The 16,400-nt window shown below is 43.5% G+C and overlaps 1 protein-coding gene across 1 annotated transcript in view; it reads left to right on the top strand.

Annotated features, from left to right (window-relative positions):
- SLC9A8 (solute carrier family 9 member A8) overlaps positions 1-16,400 on the top strand; it is an 88,876-nt gene that overhangs the window by 20,692 nt on the left and 51,784 nt on the right. Inside the window, exons 3-4 of the mRNA XM_066626123.1 lie at positions 4,280-4,360; positions 12,907-12,965. Of these exons, the coding sequence (XP_066482220.1) occupies positions 4,280-4,360; positions 12,907-12,965 (140 nt within the window). The remainder of the gene's footprint in view (positions 1-4,279; positions 4,361-12,906; positions 12,966-16,400) is intronic.

Below are 16,400 nucleotides of genomic sequence, written 5' to 3' on the forward strand. Positions count from 1 at the left end.
CATTTCTAAATCAGGAGGATGCACATATAAATCATGGCTTGGAATATGCCCCAGAGGCATATTGTCATACTGGGACTGCTTTCCTCACTGACTGGAAAGGAACCAAGATCTTTGTCAGCTTCAAATTGGCAGTGTCAGGAGGTGCAAAAGGAGGCCTCATTCACATCTGTGCTGAAAACAGATGAATTCTGGAAGTAGAATAGTACTCAGGTGCAACCCTGATTCTGAAACAAACCTGAGAAAGATGTGGGCCATTAAGCTGAATGGCAATGTGTGATGGTCCACCAGTGGCCCAGCATTTGTTTTTGCTGCTTGCCCAGGATGTGGAAAACAGGGTGGTTTTCAGGCTAATGTTCATGGTTGAGTACTGAATGTGTTGGGCTGCAGGACGATTCTGAATTGATGAGGTCTTCCCTCCACTTTGGAGGGTTGCAAAACTCACTCAGTAATCCAGTTGCACAAACGTGGCATCCATTGGAAGTTGTTTTCCTCACTGTAATAAGAGTGGATATGTTGCAAATTTGTGATGCTTTCAGTGTACTGTATTGCTTTTGAATTGTGTTAGGGAGGTTTACCTCTCCTTATTGAGAGGTTGAATGTGGCCACTTACATTACATTTTCTTTTCCCTCATTTTAAAAGAACAGAAAATGGTTAAGGATATGTAATGAAAATAGGAGGAAAATACCCATAGGTGCTATATAAAAGATGGCTTCTTCCTTACGAAACTGAGAAAGAAAAAAGATGACGCATACTGATTTGGGGGGATCTGAGAAAGAAGGTACCCTTGTGTAAGAGCTTGAAGGAGTTTGAAACCTTATCATCTCAGTTCCAAGAATGTAGCTCCAGCAGATGTTTTCTTCCCGTTTTTGCTGTTACTTGGTACTCTTCTTTTACTTCTGGCCTATCTCTGCAATGCCAGAAGCTTCAGATGATTATACAAGGCTGGTTATCTTGTCAAGGTTCTGGAATCTTTTTTTAGCAGGGGGAGAGTAACTGGCCCACCTCACCCCAGCACTGTCTGTTCAAGTGGCTGTCTGCTGGTGTTCTTTTTTGCATATTTTTAGATTGTGAGCCCTTTTGGGACAGGGAGCCATTTAGTTATTTGATTTTTCTCTGTAAACCGCTTTGTGAACTTTAGTTGAAAAGCGGTATATAAATACTGTTAATAATCTTCTTAGAGTCTGCACATCTCAAGGCCAAACAAGACATTAGAAGGCAGTTATAAAGTGCGGTGGGGGACATCTTTTTGTACCAAAAGGCATGTGCAGGACTAAAATCTTCCTCCTTCTCATTGTGCTATGTCCTACTCCTTGTAAGTTTTTCCTCAGCCTGGCTGTGATACTGGAAGTAAGCTAGGCAGGGAGTAATTGCTTGAAACAGCCAACTTCTGTGTTCCTGTTGGTATTTAGGGGAACTGTTATCATATTACACCACTAGGGTTTGGGAGACTTCTGTTAAGAATAGCACCTCAGTGCATGTGGTCATATAGAAATACTTTATGAGAGCTTCATACTTGGACGGGGAGAGAGAGGTCTTGTATACTTGCTAGCAGACTGAAGGGAACTCTGCGGAGGAGGAAGGAAGGATAACCTGAGATTAGCAATCTGCATACTGAAGAGGGCTTTGCTGGAAAAGTGGCTGGGGGAAGCTCTAACACATGTTTGCCCCCAAATATATAGCTTGGCCCTCATACTGTGATCTTTCTTTGTCGTTACAAAGATGAGTGCATTTTGACACTTCTGGCCCTTCCCTACACACGCTTGTAGAATGTTACATTTCCATTGGAAGTACCTGAAGGCCTTCTCACAAAATAATAATATTTATGCGATGTAGGGAAAGGTCTTCTCATCTGATTATGCTACCATTTAATCAGAAAACCATTGTCTGTCCTTGGTGTATTATTTTAAACAGATCATACTGGCTTAATTTAAAAAAATCCTGTTTCTAAAATCTTATTGATTTTGATGAAAGAACTAAGCACATGCTTAACTATCTTCACTTGAAATCAGTGGGGTTTAAAAGTGCTTAACTTTGCTTTGATTGTGCATTATGTCTCTCTAGAGAAAAAATAACTGTAGTGGAAATATGAGGCTGTGCCAAGCTTTTAGAGCAGGAGTGCCCAAACCCTGCCCTGGGGCCACTTGCGGCCCTCGAGGACTCTCAATGCGGCCCTCAGGGAGTTTCCAGTCTCCAATGAGCCTCGGGCCCTCTGGAGATTTGTTGGAGCCTGCACCAGCCCAACGCAACCGGTCTTAGCATGAGGGCAACTGTTTGACCTCTCGAATGAGCTGTGGGATGAGGGCTCCCTCCACTGCTTTCTGTTTCATGTCTGTGATGCAGCAGAGGCAGCAAAGGAAAGGCCAGCCTTGCTTTTTACAAGGCCTTTTATAGGCCTTGAGCTAAGGTAAGCCCTTCATTCATTCATATAAGTTCAGCTTTAATATATTCATTTATGTAAATTTATGTAAATTTATTCAAATTTTAAATGTAACTTAATTCTTTTTTCCCCGGCCCCCAACACAGTGTCAGAGAGATGATGTGGCCCTCCTACCAAAAACTTTGGACACTCCTGTTTTAGAGGTTATGTAAATAGTTATTTGGATACAGGTCTATGCAGGACTGAATCCTTAACTAGGAACTATGGTAGCCTGACAATAAAGTTGACAGAAAAACTAGAATTGTTAGAGCTTTTTTTAATGTTTATGTAACTTTCAGTTCCTGCAACACAGATTTGGAACCAGAGTTTTCATTGTGTAGGTGGGAAGCTCTTCTATTCATGCATAGGAGAGGGAAGTTGCCAGCCCCTCAGATACATGGGGGAGTGGTCAGTCCCCATCCCCCCATAGTTCTTGCATCATATTGCACACAAATGTTGTGATCTTTGAACAAGTACAGGCCCTACCTAATCAGGGCTGGATTCACAGCCGCTACACAGGGCAGGGGTCATACATGACAGCAGTTGGAAAGTTCTGGTATGAGTAACATTGCAGAAGCCGTTGATGATCCTTCTGGCCTCTGAGATAATGCGGAAGGAAATTATGTCAAAATAATAAGAACTTCCATTTATCTTTTAGCACTGATCCTATTTTGTTGGAATATTTGAAATGTCTAAAACAGAACTCCAACTTTATTCCCTAGCTTCCTATTACAGGTTGAGCCTCATTATTTGCGTGGGTTCCATTACAAGCATTCACTTGGATGGCAAAAATCGCACTATAGCAAATCAATTTAAAAAACAAATGGCGCAATCCTATCCCACGCTGGAGCAGGCAAGCCAAGAGGCTTGCACTGCATCCAACGCGGGATTGCAGCAAGTAGTAGCTCAGCCACGGGCAAGAGGAAGCTCTTCCCCTTACCTGTGGGTAAGGACTGCGTGCCCCTATGGGTCTCCTCGGACCTGCACCACCTCCAGAGGTGGCGCAAGTCCAAGGAGAGTGGAGCAGCTTGAAGCCGCTTCACTTGTCCCAGGGATGGGGGTTGGGATCCGGCATAACCGCCGGGTCCCAGCCCCGCCCCCGGCTCCCCGCGCGCCTGCCCTCCCTGCCCAGTGATGCCCCTCCGCACGCCCCCAATGCCTACCTTTGCCGCTTATGTCGGCGTGCTTGCGCCGACACAAGCGGCTGCGCGGGAGTCGCGGTGGAGGCTTCTGCCTCTGTCTGCACGTCGGCGCATCTGAATGTGCCGACACAGCTCCCACCTAAGGAGGCACAAATGTGCTTTATGGCACTTTTGCGACCCTCCAGGGCCACCTATACCAGCATAACTGCTGGTTAGGATTGCGCCCAAAGTTTCTTTGCTCCGGTGAGTCAAAAACAGACTTGCTGACCTTTGTGATGTAAGATAAGAATCATTAAGAATATAATCCATCAATCAGTCATTCTCCAAGCACTTCACTCAGCCCCTCCCTTCACCAATGCAAAGTGATCACCTTTCTTTCACGTGCTCAGGGGGAAGAGAGGGGTCGCCTGGAGAGAGAAGGATTGATGGATTGTCAGCCATCTGCCCCCCCCTCTCTAATTAACGAGGCTATTGTTAAAAGACTGTTCAGTTTTTTAAACTGTGATTTTAAAGGGATGCATTTTTCCCCTTCTCCAGGGATCAGCACATTCCTTCTCATTTGCAGGGGCCATTCCTGTTGAGTCATATCCATATGTAAAAAATCCTTGTATAACAAGGCTGGATCTGTAATTGTAAATTACAAGGGTAATTGCACAATTTATTTGAACCATGTTATTTGCAGCTGCTCTGTGCCTAAATGTTGTTTTATTGTCCTTCCAGGTATCTGCATCATATTGGTGCATTTATTGATAAGATACAGGCTGCATTTCTTGCCAGAGAGTGTTGCTGTGGTTTCTTTAGGTAAGTACCAGCTATCAGATTAATAATTTCCCATTGGCAAATGAATTGTATTCTTCTGCACTGCTTATTCAGATGAAGGACATCCTCTGTCACAGTGGTCCTCGAATTGGTCAATCGCGACCCATCAGCCTGAGAACCCCTGCCCTTTTCCCTTTAAGGGGCGGGGACAGGAGGAAAGCAGCAAAGTGATCCCCAGGATTACACCACTGCGGGGAAGGGGGGGCTATTTTTAAACATCCCTTACCTGCTACTGGGGTCTAGAGGTTGCGGGGAGTCCTGCGGAGTGCTCTGCAGGGATCTGCATGTCTTGTAAAAAATGAAAGTTGCGATCAAAACTAGAAGTGGGTCAGGATTGCAAGTTCCACTTTTTTCAAAGGACTCCATGGAGCTCCCCGCATCCCCCTGAACCCCAGCAGCAGGAAAGAGAAGTTTAAAAACAGCACTCCCTTCCCCTGCAGTGGCACAATCCAGGGGATCATGTCGCCACCCTTTCCACTCTCCTGCAAAGAGTTATCTTGGAAGATTTACTTCTGACAAGTTTGAGTACCAGTGCTCTATCATACTGGCTTTCTACTGGTCATTTGGCTTCCTTAACTAAGGTAAAAAAATTAGACTTTGAAGTTGTAATGACGGCCAAATCTTGAGATGCACCTTTTTCTTTAGTTAGTACTTTCATTGTTAATGTTTTTATAAATTTGGGCCAAACTTGAGGACCTCTAAAACAGGGGTGCTCAAACATTTTGGCAGGAGGGCCACATCATCCCTCTGACACTATGTCTGGGGCCAGGGAAAATTTGCATTTCAAATTTGAATAAATTTACATAAATGTACATAAATGAATATCTTAGAGACAGAGCTTATATGAGTGAATGAAATTTGCTGGGCTTAATAATAACCATGAGAACTAGAATACCAGCATGCAAAGAAAACACATGAGAACTATGAACTATTAATGTAGGTGGTGGAGCTGTTGTCTTGAGCCACCAAAACATCAATAAAGTCCAGGAAGAGGAGGGAAAAAAATCTCAGAGCCATTTCTCTCTCAGCAACCCCCCCCCCCACTAGTAAATTCAAGCAGCACATGGAAATAACCCCATTTCTCCATCGCTCAGCGCCCCCGCCACCCCCATGACTCCTAAGTTGGCACACGTTCCTTCCCATTCAAAAGCCCTGCACCCCCCCCCACTTTCTCCAGCACCAGCCACGCAACCCAGCAAGATCTTTTCATTCAAAAGCCCCATTCCCACCCCTCTTTCTCCAGCACCAGTCACACAACCCAGCAAGATCTTTCCATTCAAAAGTCCGCTGCAAAAGCTGCTGCTGCAAAGAGCAGTCGCGTTGGGCTAGTGAGGGCTCCGGCAGGTCTCCAACGGATCAAGTGCCCATTGAAGACAGGGGGCTCCCTGGGGGGCCAGATTGGAGGTCCCTGTGGGCCGCAAATGGCCTGCAGGCCGAGTTTGAGCAGCCCTACTCTAAAAGAAGAGTCCTAAGTCTTTACCTGTAAACTTCATGTAGGAGCAGCCTATGGGGCTGACTTCTAACTTTTACACTGCCTTGTAGAATCTTAAAGGTTTTTAACTTAATTGTAGAGAGATGATAATTTCATGTCCCTTTTGCAAAGTAACAGACAGCATAGGCTTACTTTTAGACATTGCTACTAGAACGTCCAAATATACTATTTTGCAACAGCTCCAAATACTAACATAAGAACATAAGAACAGCCCCACTGGATCAGGCCATAGGCCCATCTGGTCCAGCTTCCTGTATCTCACAGCGCCCCACCAAATGCCCCAGGGAGCACACCAGATAACAAGAGACCTCATCCTGGTACCCTCCCTTGCATCTGGCATTCTGACATAGCCCATTTCTAAAATCAGGAGGTTGCGCATACACATCATGGCTTGTAACCCATAATGGATTTTTCCTCCAGAAATTTGTTCAATCCCCTTTTAAAGGTGTCTAGGCTAGATGCCAGCACCACATCCTGTGGCAAGGAGTTCCACAGCCCGACCACACGCTGAGTAAAGAAATATTTTCTTTTGTCTGTCCTAACCCGCCCAACACTCAACTTTAGTGGATGTCCCCTGGTTCTGGTATTATGTGAGAGTGTAAAGAGCATCTCCCTATCCACTCTGTCCATCCCCTGCATAATTTTGTATGTCTCAATCATGTCCCCCCTCAGGCGTCTCTTTTCTAGGCTGAAGAGGCCCAAACGCCGTAGCCTTTCCTCATAAGGAAGGTGCCCCAGCCCTGTAATCATCTTAGTCGCTCTCTTTTCCACCTTTTCCATTTCCACTATGTCTTTTTTGAGATGCGGCGACCAGAACTGGACACAATACTCCAGGTGTGGCCTTACCATAGATTTGTACAACGGCATTATAATACTAGCCGTTTTGTTCTCAATACCCTTCCTAATGATCCCAAGCATAGAATTGGCCTTCTTTACTGCTGCCGCACATTGGGTCGATACTTTCATCGACCTGTCCACCACCACCCCAAGATCTCTCTCCTGATCTGTCACAGACAGCTCAGAACCCATCAGCCTATATCTAAAGTTTTGATTTTTTGCCCCAATGTGAATGACTTTACACTTACTGACATTGAAGCGCATCTGCCATTTTGCTGCCCATTCTGCCAGTCTGGAGAGATCCTTCTGGAGCTCCTCACAATCACTTCTGGTCTTCACCACTCAGAAAAGTTTGGTACTCGGAAATACTACCACTGTTGTTTTGCAATAATTTACATATTAAAATTGTAATATGCAGCAAACGATCCAGCAATTGTTTAGGAGGTGTCTCAAGGCACTTTGTATGAAGCAGATCCATATCACCACCATATAGAAACGTATTCATGCATTTCAAGTAGAGAATATTGACACCAAGAAGTAAAATATGCTGTTGACACTATGGCTGCTGTTTTCAAACTCCAGCAGTCTGAAAAGTGCAGTAAGTCCTTGTGGGGGCGGGTGGGAGGCAGCAGTGGCGGGGGAAGGCAGCGACGCATTCCCCAGGATCACGCCGCTCAGGAGAGCTGCAGGGACTGCGATACACTCAGCAGTCCCTGCAGCATCGTCCTGGGGGTGCGGGGAGCCCTGTGCGTGTGCCTGCAGGGCTCCCCAGCTGGTTTGTAGAGCTATCGCGCTCCACTTTTGGTTTTGCAAAAGTGGAGCGCGGTCGCTCTACTTTCACTTCGAGCCAGCTGGGGAGCCCTGCAAGCACTTGTTCAGGGCTCCCCACACCCCCGGGATGATGCTGCAGGGACTGGTGAGTGCATCCCAGTCCCTGCAGCCCCCCTAAGCAGCGCGATCCTGTGGATTGCCTCCTCCCTGCCTCCGTCCCTTAAGGGGACAGAGGCCAGGGCCTTCAGGCTGGGGTGTCATGATGCCCCAGTCTGAAAACCTCTGCACTATGGGATTAGTTCATTAACATGTAAATAAATAGGAGGAGAAGGATAGAAAACAAGCCTGCTTCATGCTTCTTGTAGTCGAAATAAATCCAGAGATCTGGCCTTCAGTTCTACTATAACCTTCTGGGTGTTTGAATAAAGATTTTTAATGAGTATTTGTCTATCAGTGCTGTGAACCAAAAGTTCAACCAGATTTGTATTACAATTTAGCTTGTCAATGCCTCAATTAAGTTCACAAATACAGTTTACGGATATTTCTTGGGGGTTTGGCGCATATAATTGTAAGGAGGTTAAGTATAGAAAGACGCTCCATGTTGATTTCTTTTTCCTGAATGCAGCTCATTCCTCTGCTATCATGTTATTTTGTTCTCATACTTCTCATTTAAGGAGGGAAGTGTGTACAATTTAGATGCTATATCAAGCAAACTAATAATCAAACTACAGATTCTGTTAAATGTATAGTTTGAGTGTGCGTATGTGTTTAGCTTAAATAGCAGCTGTGCAAGGGGATCAGGAGTGAGACCATGACCTATGAGAAGGAGGTATTCAATCTTTTCTTATCCTTCCATGGTTCTGATGAATGTTGTGCACCAAAGCTGCTGCTAGCCCCAGAAGGGACCTTCCCATTGGTGCGTGAATGTGGTGGTGTGGTTGAGCCAGTGCTTGCCTGAATAAGCTAAGCAGGTTCAGGCTGGGTTCTCACTTTGGGAGACCGGAAAGCTGCTGACATACCTTGTGAAGGCCCTGTGAGGGAGTGTGGAATATGGAGGAGTCAGCTAGAGATGGATAACATCTTGAGAGCTGACTGAGGATGAACTGTGGCTGCTACAAAAGCTTGGATAGTGCAGAGGGCAGCCAGAACAGTGACTGCACTTGGACTGTAACGTCTAGTGAAACTGAAGGTTCTGTGAATTCCACTTGCAGAACAAATACTTATAAAAATCCCATTTGAAAAAAATGGGGTTTATGAATAACCTGCCTATGTAAACCATTTTGAGCTCCATGTAGGGTCACTGCAGGCTTCCAGAAGTAAGTGATGGTGATGTCATTGTGTGATGCAAAATGCATCATTGACATTTACTTCTGGGCTCTGAGCAATGGGGGAAGGGTGTCACAGGCTGGGTAAGTTGGGGAAGCACTGATGTACAGAGAAACTTCAGCCTGAACTGTCAAACTAAGGTTTGCCATTAATATGTGAACTCAGCTAGTGATTATAACTCAGTATGGGCTTTACTAAAGGCTTAACCCAGCGTTTCCCAAACTGGGTTGTGACCTGATTGTTGGTGGGTCATGAAACTAAAACTGACAAGCTGACAGCTAACAAGGAAAATGAACAGAACCCTATGGAAAGTGAAACTGATAGAATGACATTTTAAAAAGTGGGTCCCGGTGCTAAACAGTTTGGGAACCAATAGCTTAACTGATATATGTGAGTGTCTCATTATTGCTGCTATTCTCCTTGGGCGCTTTTTGTCAAATTTACCACTTTAAACAAAGAAGCCTAATCTAGGCAAAAAACTTCCTAACTTATTTTGACAAGAAGATGAATCATTATCCAAGCTTAAATCATTATCCAAACTAATCTTGTTACTGTCTTTTGACCCTCATTAGAAGTTTCCCAGATGTAGCTGAAATTTCATAATTCAATCAGGGAAGTCAAGGCTGGTAATTGAAGATTTATGTTTGATAATTTTTGTTTTATATCAGTTTCAGAGATGAGTTTCGTAACTGACTCTCAAGTTAACGTGAAGTGCATTCAGTGCATGTAAAACAAATGCAGAATTTGCTAATGGGAAGCTTAATATGTTCTTTTCTGATAGGTCTTTATGTAACTGTTTAAGGACACTCCTGTGAGATCATCCAGCCAGATCTCTGCTTCCTCAAATTGAGAAAGAAGAGGACTTAACAGGTCTTAACTGTTCATTGGGTATCTTCTGATACCCAACAGAAGAATTGTTCAGAGTATCAGAAATTGCTGGGGCTTGAACCAGGAGCCCTTTCCCCTGGGCACAACTGCTTCATGGAGTATGCTGTGGAGACCCAGAGAGTCTCCTCTGTGGCCTCCATACATTACATGATGGAAAGATGATGACTATAGTCAGATAGATGATCTATCCCAAAGTGTGCAGGGAGCTACTGGGATTAGATAGCATAGAGCAGGGATTCTTAAATAGGGGTATCCTTACCCCCAGGGTGCATGGGAAATAAATGATGGGAAACCTGATCACTGAATAATTTTAAAATTGTTATTAGATTAGATTAACTATCACCATTATCATTACACTTTGAGAACATTCTGTCAGGCTACAGAGGAATGCATGACAGGAAAAGGCTTATGCAGGGTGGTATGTTGAAAGCTATGTACATTAAAGCCACCGCTTTGGAAAGCACTGCTCTAAGAGCGTACAAGCCTTGCTCCAACAAGTTGTTCACAATATGTTTAAGTAACATGATGTACTTCAAAAGGCTGCGCTGGTGGGCTGGAGAGAAGAAAGGAAGGAGGAAGTAGAGGTGGGAATTTTTTTAAAAAAAATATTTTCGATCTGTGGATAAGTGAAACCACAGAAACCAAGTTTGAGGATACAGGGAGGGGGGCTCTGTTGTAATTACTTATTGTAATAAGTTTGTCTCATCCTTTCTTGATGAAATGTGAAGTGGCATGTGTGGGTTTTGCCCATTCAAGTATTATCCTGTCCCAAACCTGCCTAGCTTAAGAATGTTTTGCATGGCCTATAGAAGACGTTGTTATCAGGAGAGCTGTGCAGATGTATGGGGAGGGGGAGTTGCAACTTTGAAAAGTGGTTTGGGACATAATGTAGCAGATTCAGTTCTTTGATGAATGCATATTGCATAAGAGATTGAAGAAAAATACGTTAGGAGAATGAGGGCATCGATTGTAAACTGTTACTGGAAATGTATCACTGAGAGATTTTAAGCAAATAAGCCCAGTATCATTTTTTACAATTCACACAGTGCAAAGTGGCGGGGCCTCAAGACCTTCTTATTAACTGATATTGCTGGCTGGTACTTTTTAATGTTCTGTATTTTAATAACTGTGATCCTGGGAGTCTGTGTTAATGTTTTGTTTTTTAAAAAATATTGAATTGTATTTTAATGTTTTTACATTGTTAGTCACCTGAGTCCCCTTTGGTGTGGGAGAAAAGCAGGATAAAAATAATGTAAATAAATAAAATATGGGAAATATTTTCACGATCTTTCTCACTCAGGAAGTACATTAATCAACCTTACTTCATGTGAATGCTTTATCGATTCATCAGCATTCTTGGATCCTTCAAGGGAAATGTTTTCTACCATTTCCTCTTGGCTGGGAAATTCCACATGTGCTGAAGAAAGAGAATATGTTCTCTTTCACACTGATTGTAGCCTTCCAGCGAGATATACACGTATTTGATACAGCATGGCATGTCATGTCATGATGTTGTAAACTCTTAAGAAACTTGCCAGTAGTTGCCTGCCTTCTAGAGCTGCCTGTTTAGTATAAACTGAGAAAATATTTCCCAGCAGTGTATGTGATGGTGAACAAATCACCATAGTCCATGTGGTAGTGTTATGTTTGGAGTTGCAGTTCTAATTTTCTAAGCTCATGAAGTGCAAACATTGCCAAATAGTTTGCATTGGGCCCCTACCCCTCATGGTGCCCCGATCTACCCCCGATATCATACTGGGCCCTAGCACTGCCACTGGTACACTGGTACAGAAAACTCTCGGATTCACTTGGCCAGTAGTGTCTGATGGATATAAGCTGATCTGGCCAATCTCTAACATCACCCCTGACTGCTACATCGGTAATGGGCGAAGATCCTTTAAAAGCCAGGTATAAGCAGTATGTCTGCAAGGTCTCAGCTGGTGTCTTTTCTTAACCAGTGAAGCTAGCTACCAGTCCGGAAGCGAGGCAGGGACAGGAGCATAGCCGTACGGTAAGAGAGAGTGCGATCCTTACCTGGACTTTGGTCAGCACAAGTCCCTTGTGCTGGCCCAGGATGTTGCATACAAACTGTCTGGGCTGGCACAAGGTCATGCGACAGCCTCCCCACACTGGATCCAGGTTGGGAGAGGGTGGCAGGATGTCATTCTGGGAATGGGGCTATTTGGGTAGGGGGAGCGCAGACTAGGAAGTGGATCAAGCCTGTGAGGAGGGTGGAATCGGCTGTGGCAGCGCAGATAGAATCCTAACCCCCCACTCCCAGCCCAGTTGGCCTTACACAGGCTGCTTGGATTTGCATCAGCAAGTTTGGTGGCACAGTTCTGAGTAGCCCCATAGGAGTGGCTGGCCCATGACATGGAGTAAGAGGGAAAATATTCCCTTACCCCAATTTATGCATCAGTTGGCACCTACCTTGCTCTGGATACAGTGTGAGCCAGTTTGTATCAGTGCAAGTTAGGATTGGGCTGCCTATTAGATGATTTCCATAATTACCGTATTTATCGGCGTATAACACGCACTTTTTCCCCCTGAAAATAGGGGGCAAATGATGTATGCGTGTTATACGGCGATGTCTCTTTAAGGGATCCCGTTCCCAATAGTGCCTAGCGGCGGCACAGCGTCGTGACGTGATGTCAGCGCTGCGCCCGCCGCATATTATCACAGCCGCTGGCAGCTGATGAATATGGTAAGTGGAGACCCTTTCTTTGGGGAGGGGAGGGGGAGGGATTGAGGTGAGGTGGCATAAGTAATGCTTTGGATGGTGAAGAAGATGAGCTGATTTATGAAGATAGTAGCAGTGAAAGCAGCAGTGTTCATTGCGATTTTGAAGATAGCAGTGAAGATGAAGAGTTTCTTGGTTTCCCAGATAGTGATTTCTGAGTAAACTTTTGTAAAAACAAAATATCCAAGTTTCTTTTGTTAAAACAGTTGCTTTTACTGTCCTTTTACATTATTTACCTTATATGTGGTAATAATATTAATAAAAAAAAGTTCTGAGCTACCCTTATTTTTTTCCTGAAATTTCCCTCTTAAAATGAAGATGCGTGTTATACGCCTGTGCGTGTTATACGCCGATAAATACGGTATTTCACTCCTGTAAATATTATGTTTAGTACGATTCGCTAAAAGCAAACCTAAGATTTTAATTCATTTAAGACTTTTCATATTTCACATTACGCTTTTTCTCTTTTTTTAGGTATCCTTATGGGAGCAGTTATAAAAATTATAGAATCTCAAAAACTGGCCAACTGGAAGGTATGCCAGGAAATTTTCTTTTCTATATCCTTTATGCTGTACTTAATTTATACAAACCAAAGAAGTGTCAGCTGGCAACTCTGAAGTCCTGCCCAACCTAAGGAGTAGTAAGGGCAGCCTTCCACGGGATCAGAATTCAAGGGAAGCTGGGGTAATCTAGGAAAATCTGAAAGGGGAACACAGTTGTCTGCCTCCTCAACACTATCTCAGAATCTTGGCACTCAAAGGCCTGGGGCAGCTATATTGTAACCCCTCCCCCAATATTGTGGTTGCATCTTCTGCTGTTCTGATTGTTAGCACAAATTATAAAAGCAATAGAACTATAAATTGGGAAAGGTATTAAACTGAAAAGTATGTGTCTCAGTTCAATTTGATATGATACCCAGTGTATAATTAAAATAGACCTATGTGATTTACTTCATCAAATGGCATTTGTATTATTTTAGACACAAAGAGCCTGTGGCTCACTAGTTGGTTCTCAGCCCTAACTTCCTTTTTGGGAAGAGTGTTCTTTAAAATTGTCAAGCATGTCTTGCCCTTTGAGAGGGTTATCAACCTTTCACAAGCTTCATCTTCTATCCAAGTTAGGAAATGCAAACATTCTTGGTGGATGATTGACTATATCAAGTTTTTTTTAGAAATCAATACTTAAAAATCTGCAGTCCTCTGTTATTTCCAGCAAAAATTTTGTGCTTATGAATGTAAAACACAGAGGAGAAAAGCATGCAAAATCGGCAAAGTGGTTTTGCTGAAACAAGCATGAATAATTTTTTTAAAATATAGATTTTATGCTTTGAAAGTATAGTAAATGTATCTTTAAAACCAATTTGTCTGAATCTTGCACTTCTGTAGGTACATTATTGCCAGCTTTTGCAGTAAATGATTTTTTCAGGCCCAGCAATTATATTAAAATCTGAGTTTCTGTAGAAACTGTAGAAAAAGTAGCTGGTGTGACTGAATATTTTTTTTTAATACTTGAAGACCCAAGTTTACTCTCTGGGATGTTGACATTATTTAGGGGTACTATCCACAGAAAGATGCTACATTTGAACAATTAGTAGGTGACTTTGCTCAGATAGAAGTTCTAAGAATGCTACTCCCTTTATGATTCTCTAATACCTGTTATGCCTTTCCGGCATGTCTTAGGATTGTTAACTTTCTGTTGTAAATATTGGCTTTTTCCCGGATTCTGACCTTTGGGGCCTGCTTTCTGACTGCATTGACCAGTTCATGTGCCATTGACTGCCTATCCAAAAGGACTTCCACCCATGAACAAGGATACAGAACTGATTCTGAAGATGCTTGAGTTGCCTTGACAGCATAATGATAGCTTGGAGACATTGTGTGGTCTTCCGGTTATTCTGATTCATACAGTCTAGAACAGTGGTTCCCAAACTGATGGGTTGCAGCCCACCAGGGGAACAGGAAAAGAGTCATTCTTCCTTAAGGAGAGTGGCCCAGAAATAGGTGCCCCAACAGCGCCACAGTGCTTGCGGTGGCGCTGGGACCAAGGGGCTTTTACATGTACCTGGGGGCAGTGGCATCACTAGGGTTCGTGTCACCTGGTGCAAGAGGCCAGTGTGTCACCCCCCCTGCAGTGGGCAACATTCCAGGTGGTGGGCATGGTGATCTACCATCGCCCCGTCCCCACTGGTTTTTTGGCTGTACCTTTTGATAGAATAAAGATATGTCAATGCAATTTGTTTCATCGCATTCTGCATGAAATTATACGTTGATTGATATATAACATGATGGTATTATTTTTGCAAACTGTGATTTTAGTGATTTTCGTCACTAGTGGTGTCACCTCCCCCCTCCCCGGGTGTCAACTTACTAACACCCTATTGGAGCAGTTCTCGAACTTTTAGCAGTGGAACCCACTTTTTAGAATGACAATCTGTTCAGGACCCATCATAAAGCAAATTAAAATAAATAATTATAAATAAAGTAAAATAAATAAGGGAAAGCCAGCCCTGTTCCACCAAGTGAATTTTCTCTGTAGCCTGACTTCAATAACACTCCCCCCCCCAAAAAAAAGCATCAGTAAGATTTTCACCCCTACCCAGTACCTAGTTCAATTTAAGTTCTTATATTTCAAGCATATCACTATCAGAACCCACCTGGCTTTATAAGTCTGAGCTCAATCCTATGCTTGTCTACTCAGAAGTAAGTCCCATTATAGTCAGTGGGGCTTACTCCCAGGAAAGTGTGGATAGGATTGCTGCCTAAAACAGAAGAACATTTCACCTTAACCTGTCAAGCCTCTGTTTCATTCTTTTTATGGGGAGGGGGGCTGCCTTCTGGAGCATTTGTTGAGCTCCAGTTGCATCAAATCTGGTTGCAGCCATTGCAGCCAGTTGCAGCCATTCTGGTGGCTTCACATTTCCCTTTGCCTGACCTGCCCAGGAGCCAAGGCACGTTTGCTTACTCACGAGTAAATGCGACCATGTGGCTTAGTTTCACTTTCCATAGGGCTCAATACATTCGCCAGCTTGGAGGGAAGGACCTTCTTCTCGGGTGTTTTTTTTGGGCTACGTTCATTGGATCAGGACCATTCTGGTGTTGTTGGATTCCTCTCAGCCTGCCCTTTCATATGGATGAAGGCACGTTCACCTACTTGCAAGTAAACATGTGATATGGCTTAGTTTCACTTTCCATGAAACCACAACAATCTCAACATGTTAACAATCTCAAACATGGACATGTGGACTTCTGCTGCCTAGCCATGCACAAATACAAACTCAAGGAGTTAGTCCATCTTCAGAAATTCTTCAAGGAAAGGAACATCTCTGTAAATTTATCAGTGACTCAGAAGGGTGCTTTTATAATCCATTCTCATTTGCGCATGTGGATGTTAAATGGAATGGATGCACAGATGGAATAGCCAAAATGGTACTTCCCAACAAAATAGTAGGTGTACAGGTATAACCAAATTATCCACAGATTTTTTACCTGCGGTTTTATCTCAGCGGGATTAGAAGGGCCCTTTAAATTAAAGGAAAAAAAGTCATTTAACAATAGCCTGGTTAATCAAGAGAAGACAGCTGACTGACAATCCATCAATCATTCTCTCTCCAGGCACTTAGAACAGCTTCACTCCTAGGCAAACAACCCCTCCCTTCCCTCTGAGCATGTGAAAGAATCACTTTGCATTGGTGAAGGAAGGGGTTGATGGCTCCGAGTTAAGCCTTTCTAAGTGCCTAGCAAGAGACTTATTGTCTGCCTAATGATTCTGTCTTACATCACAAAGGTCAGCAAGGCTGTTTTTAAAATCATCTAGCAAAGGGACATTGTTTTTAAATGGATTTGCTTTAATGCGATTTTTGCCATCCACGTGAGTTCTGGGAACGGAACCCTTGCGAATAATGAGACTCAACCTGTAATTACTGAATTTTCAAAAATGACAGTATCTAATACTTCTGAAATCCAAGCATT

The sequence above is a fragment of the Tiliqua scincoides genome, chromosome 4 (assembly GCF_035046505.1).
Source record: "Tiliqua scincoides isolate rTilSci1 chromosome 4, rTilSci1.hap2, whole genome shotgun sequence".
Taxonomy (NCBI): domain Eukaryota; kingdom Metazoa; phylum Chordata; class Lepidosauria; order Squamata; family Scincidae; genus Tiliqua; species Tiliqua scincoides.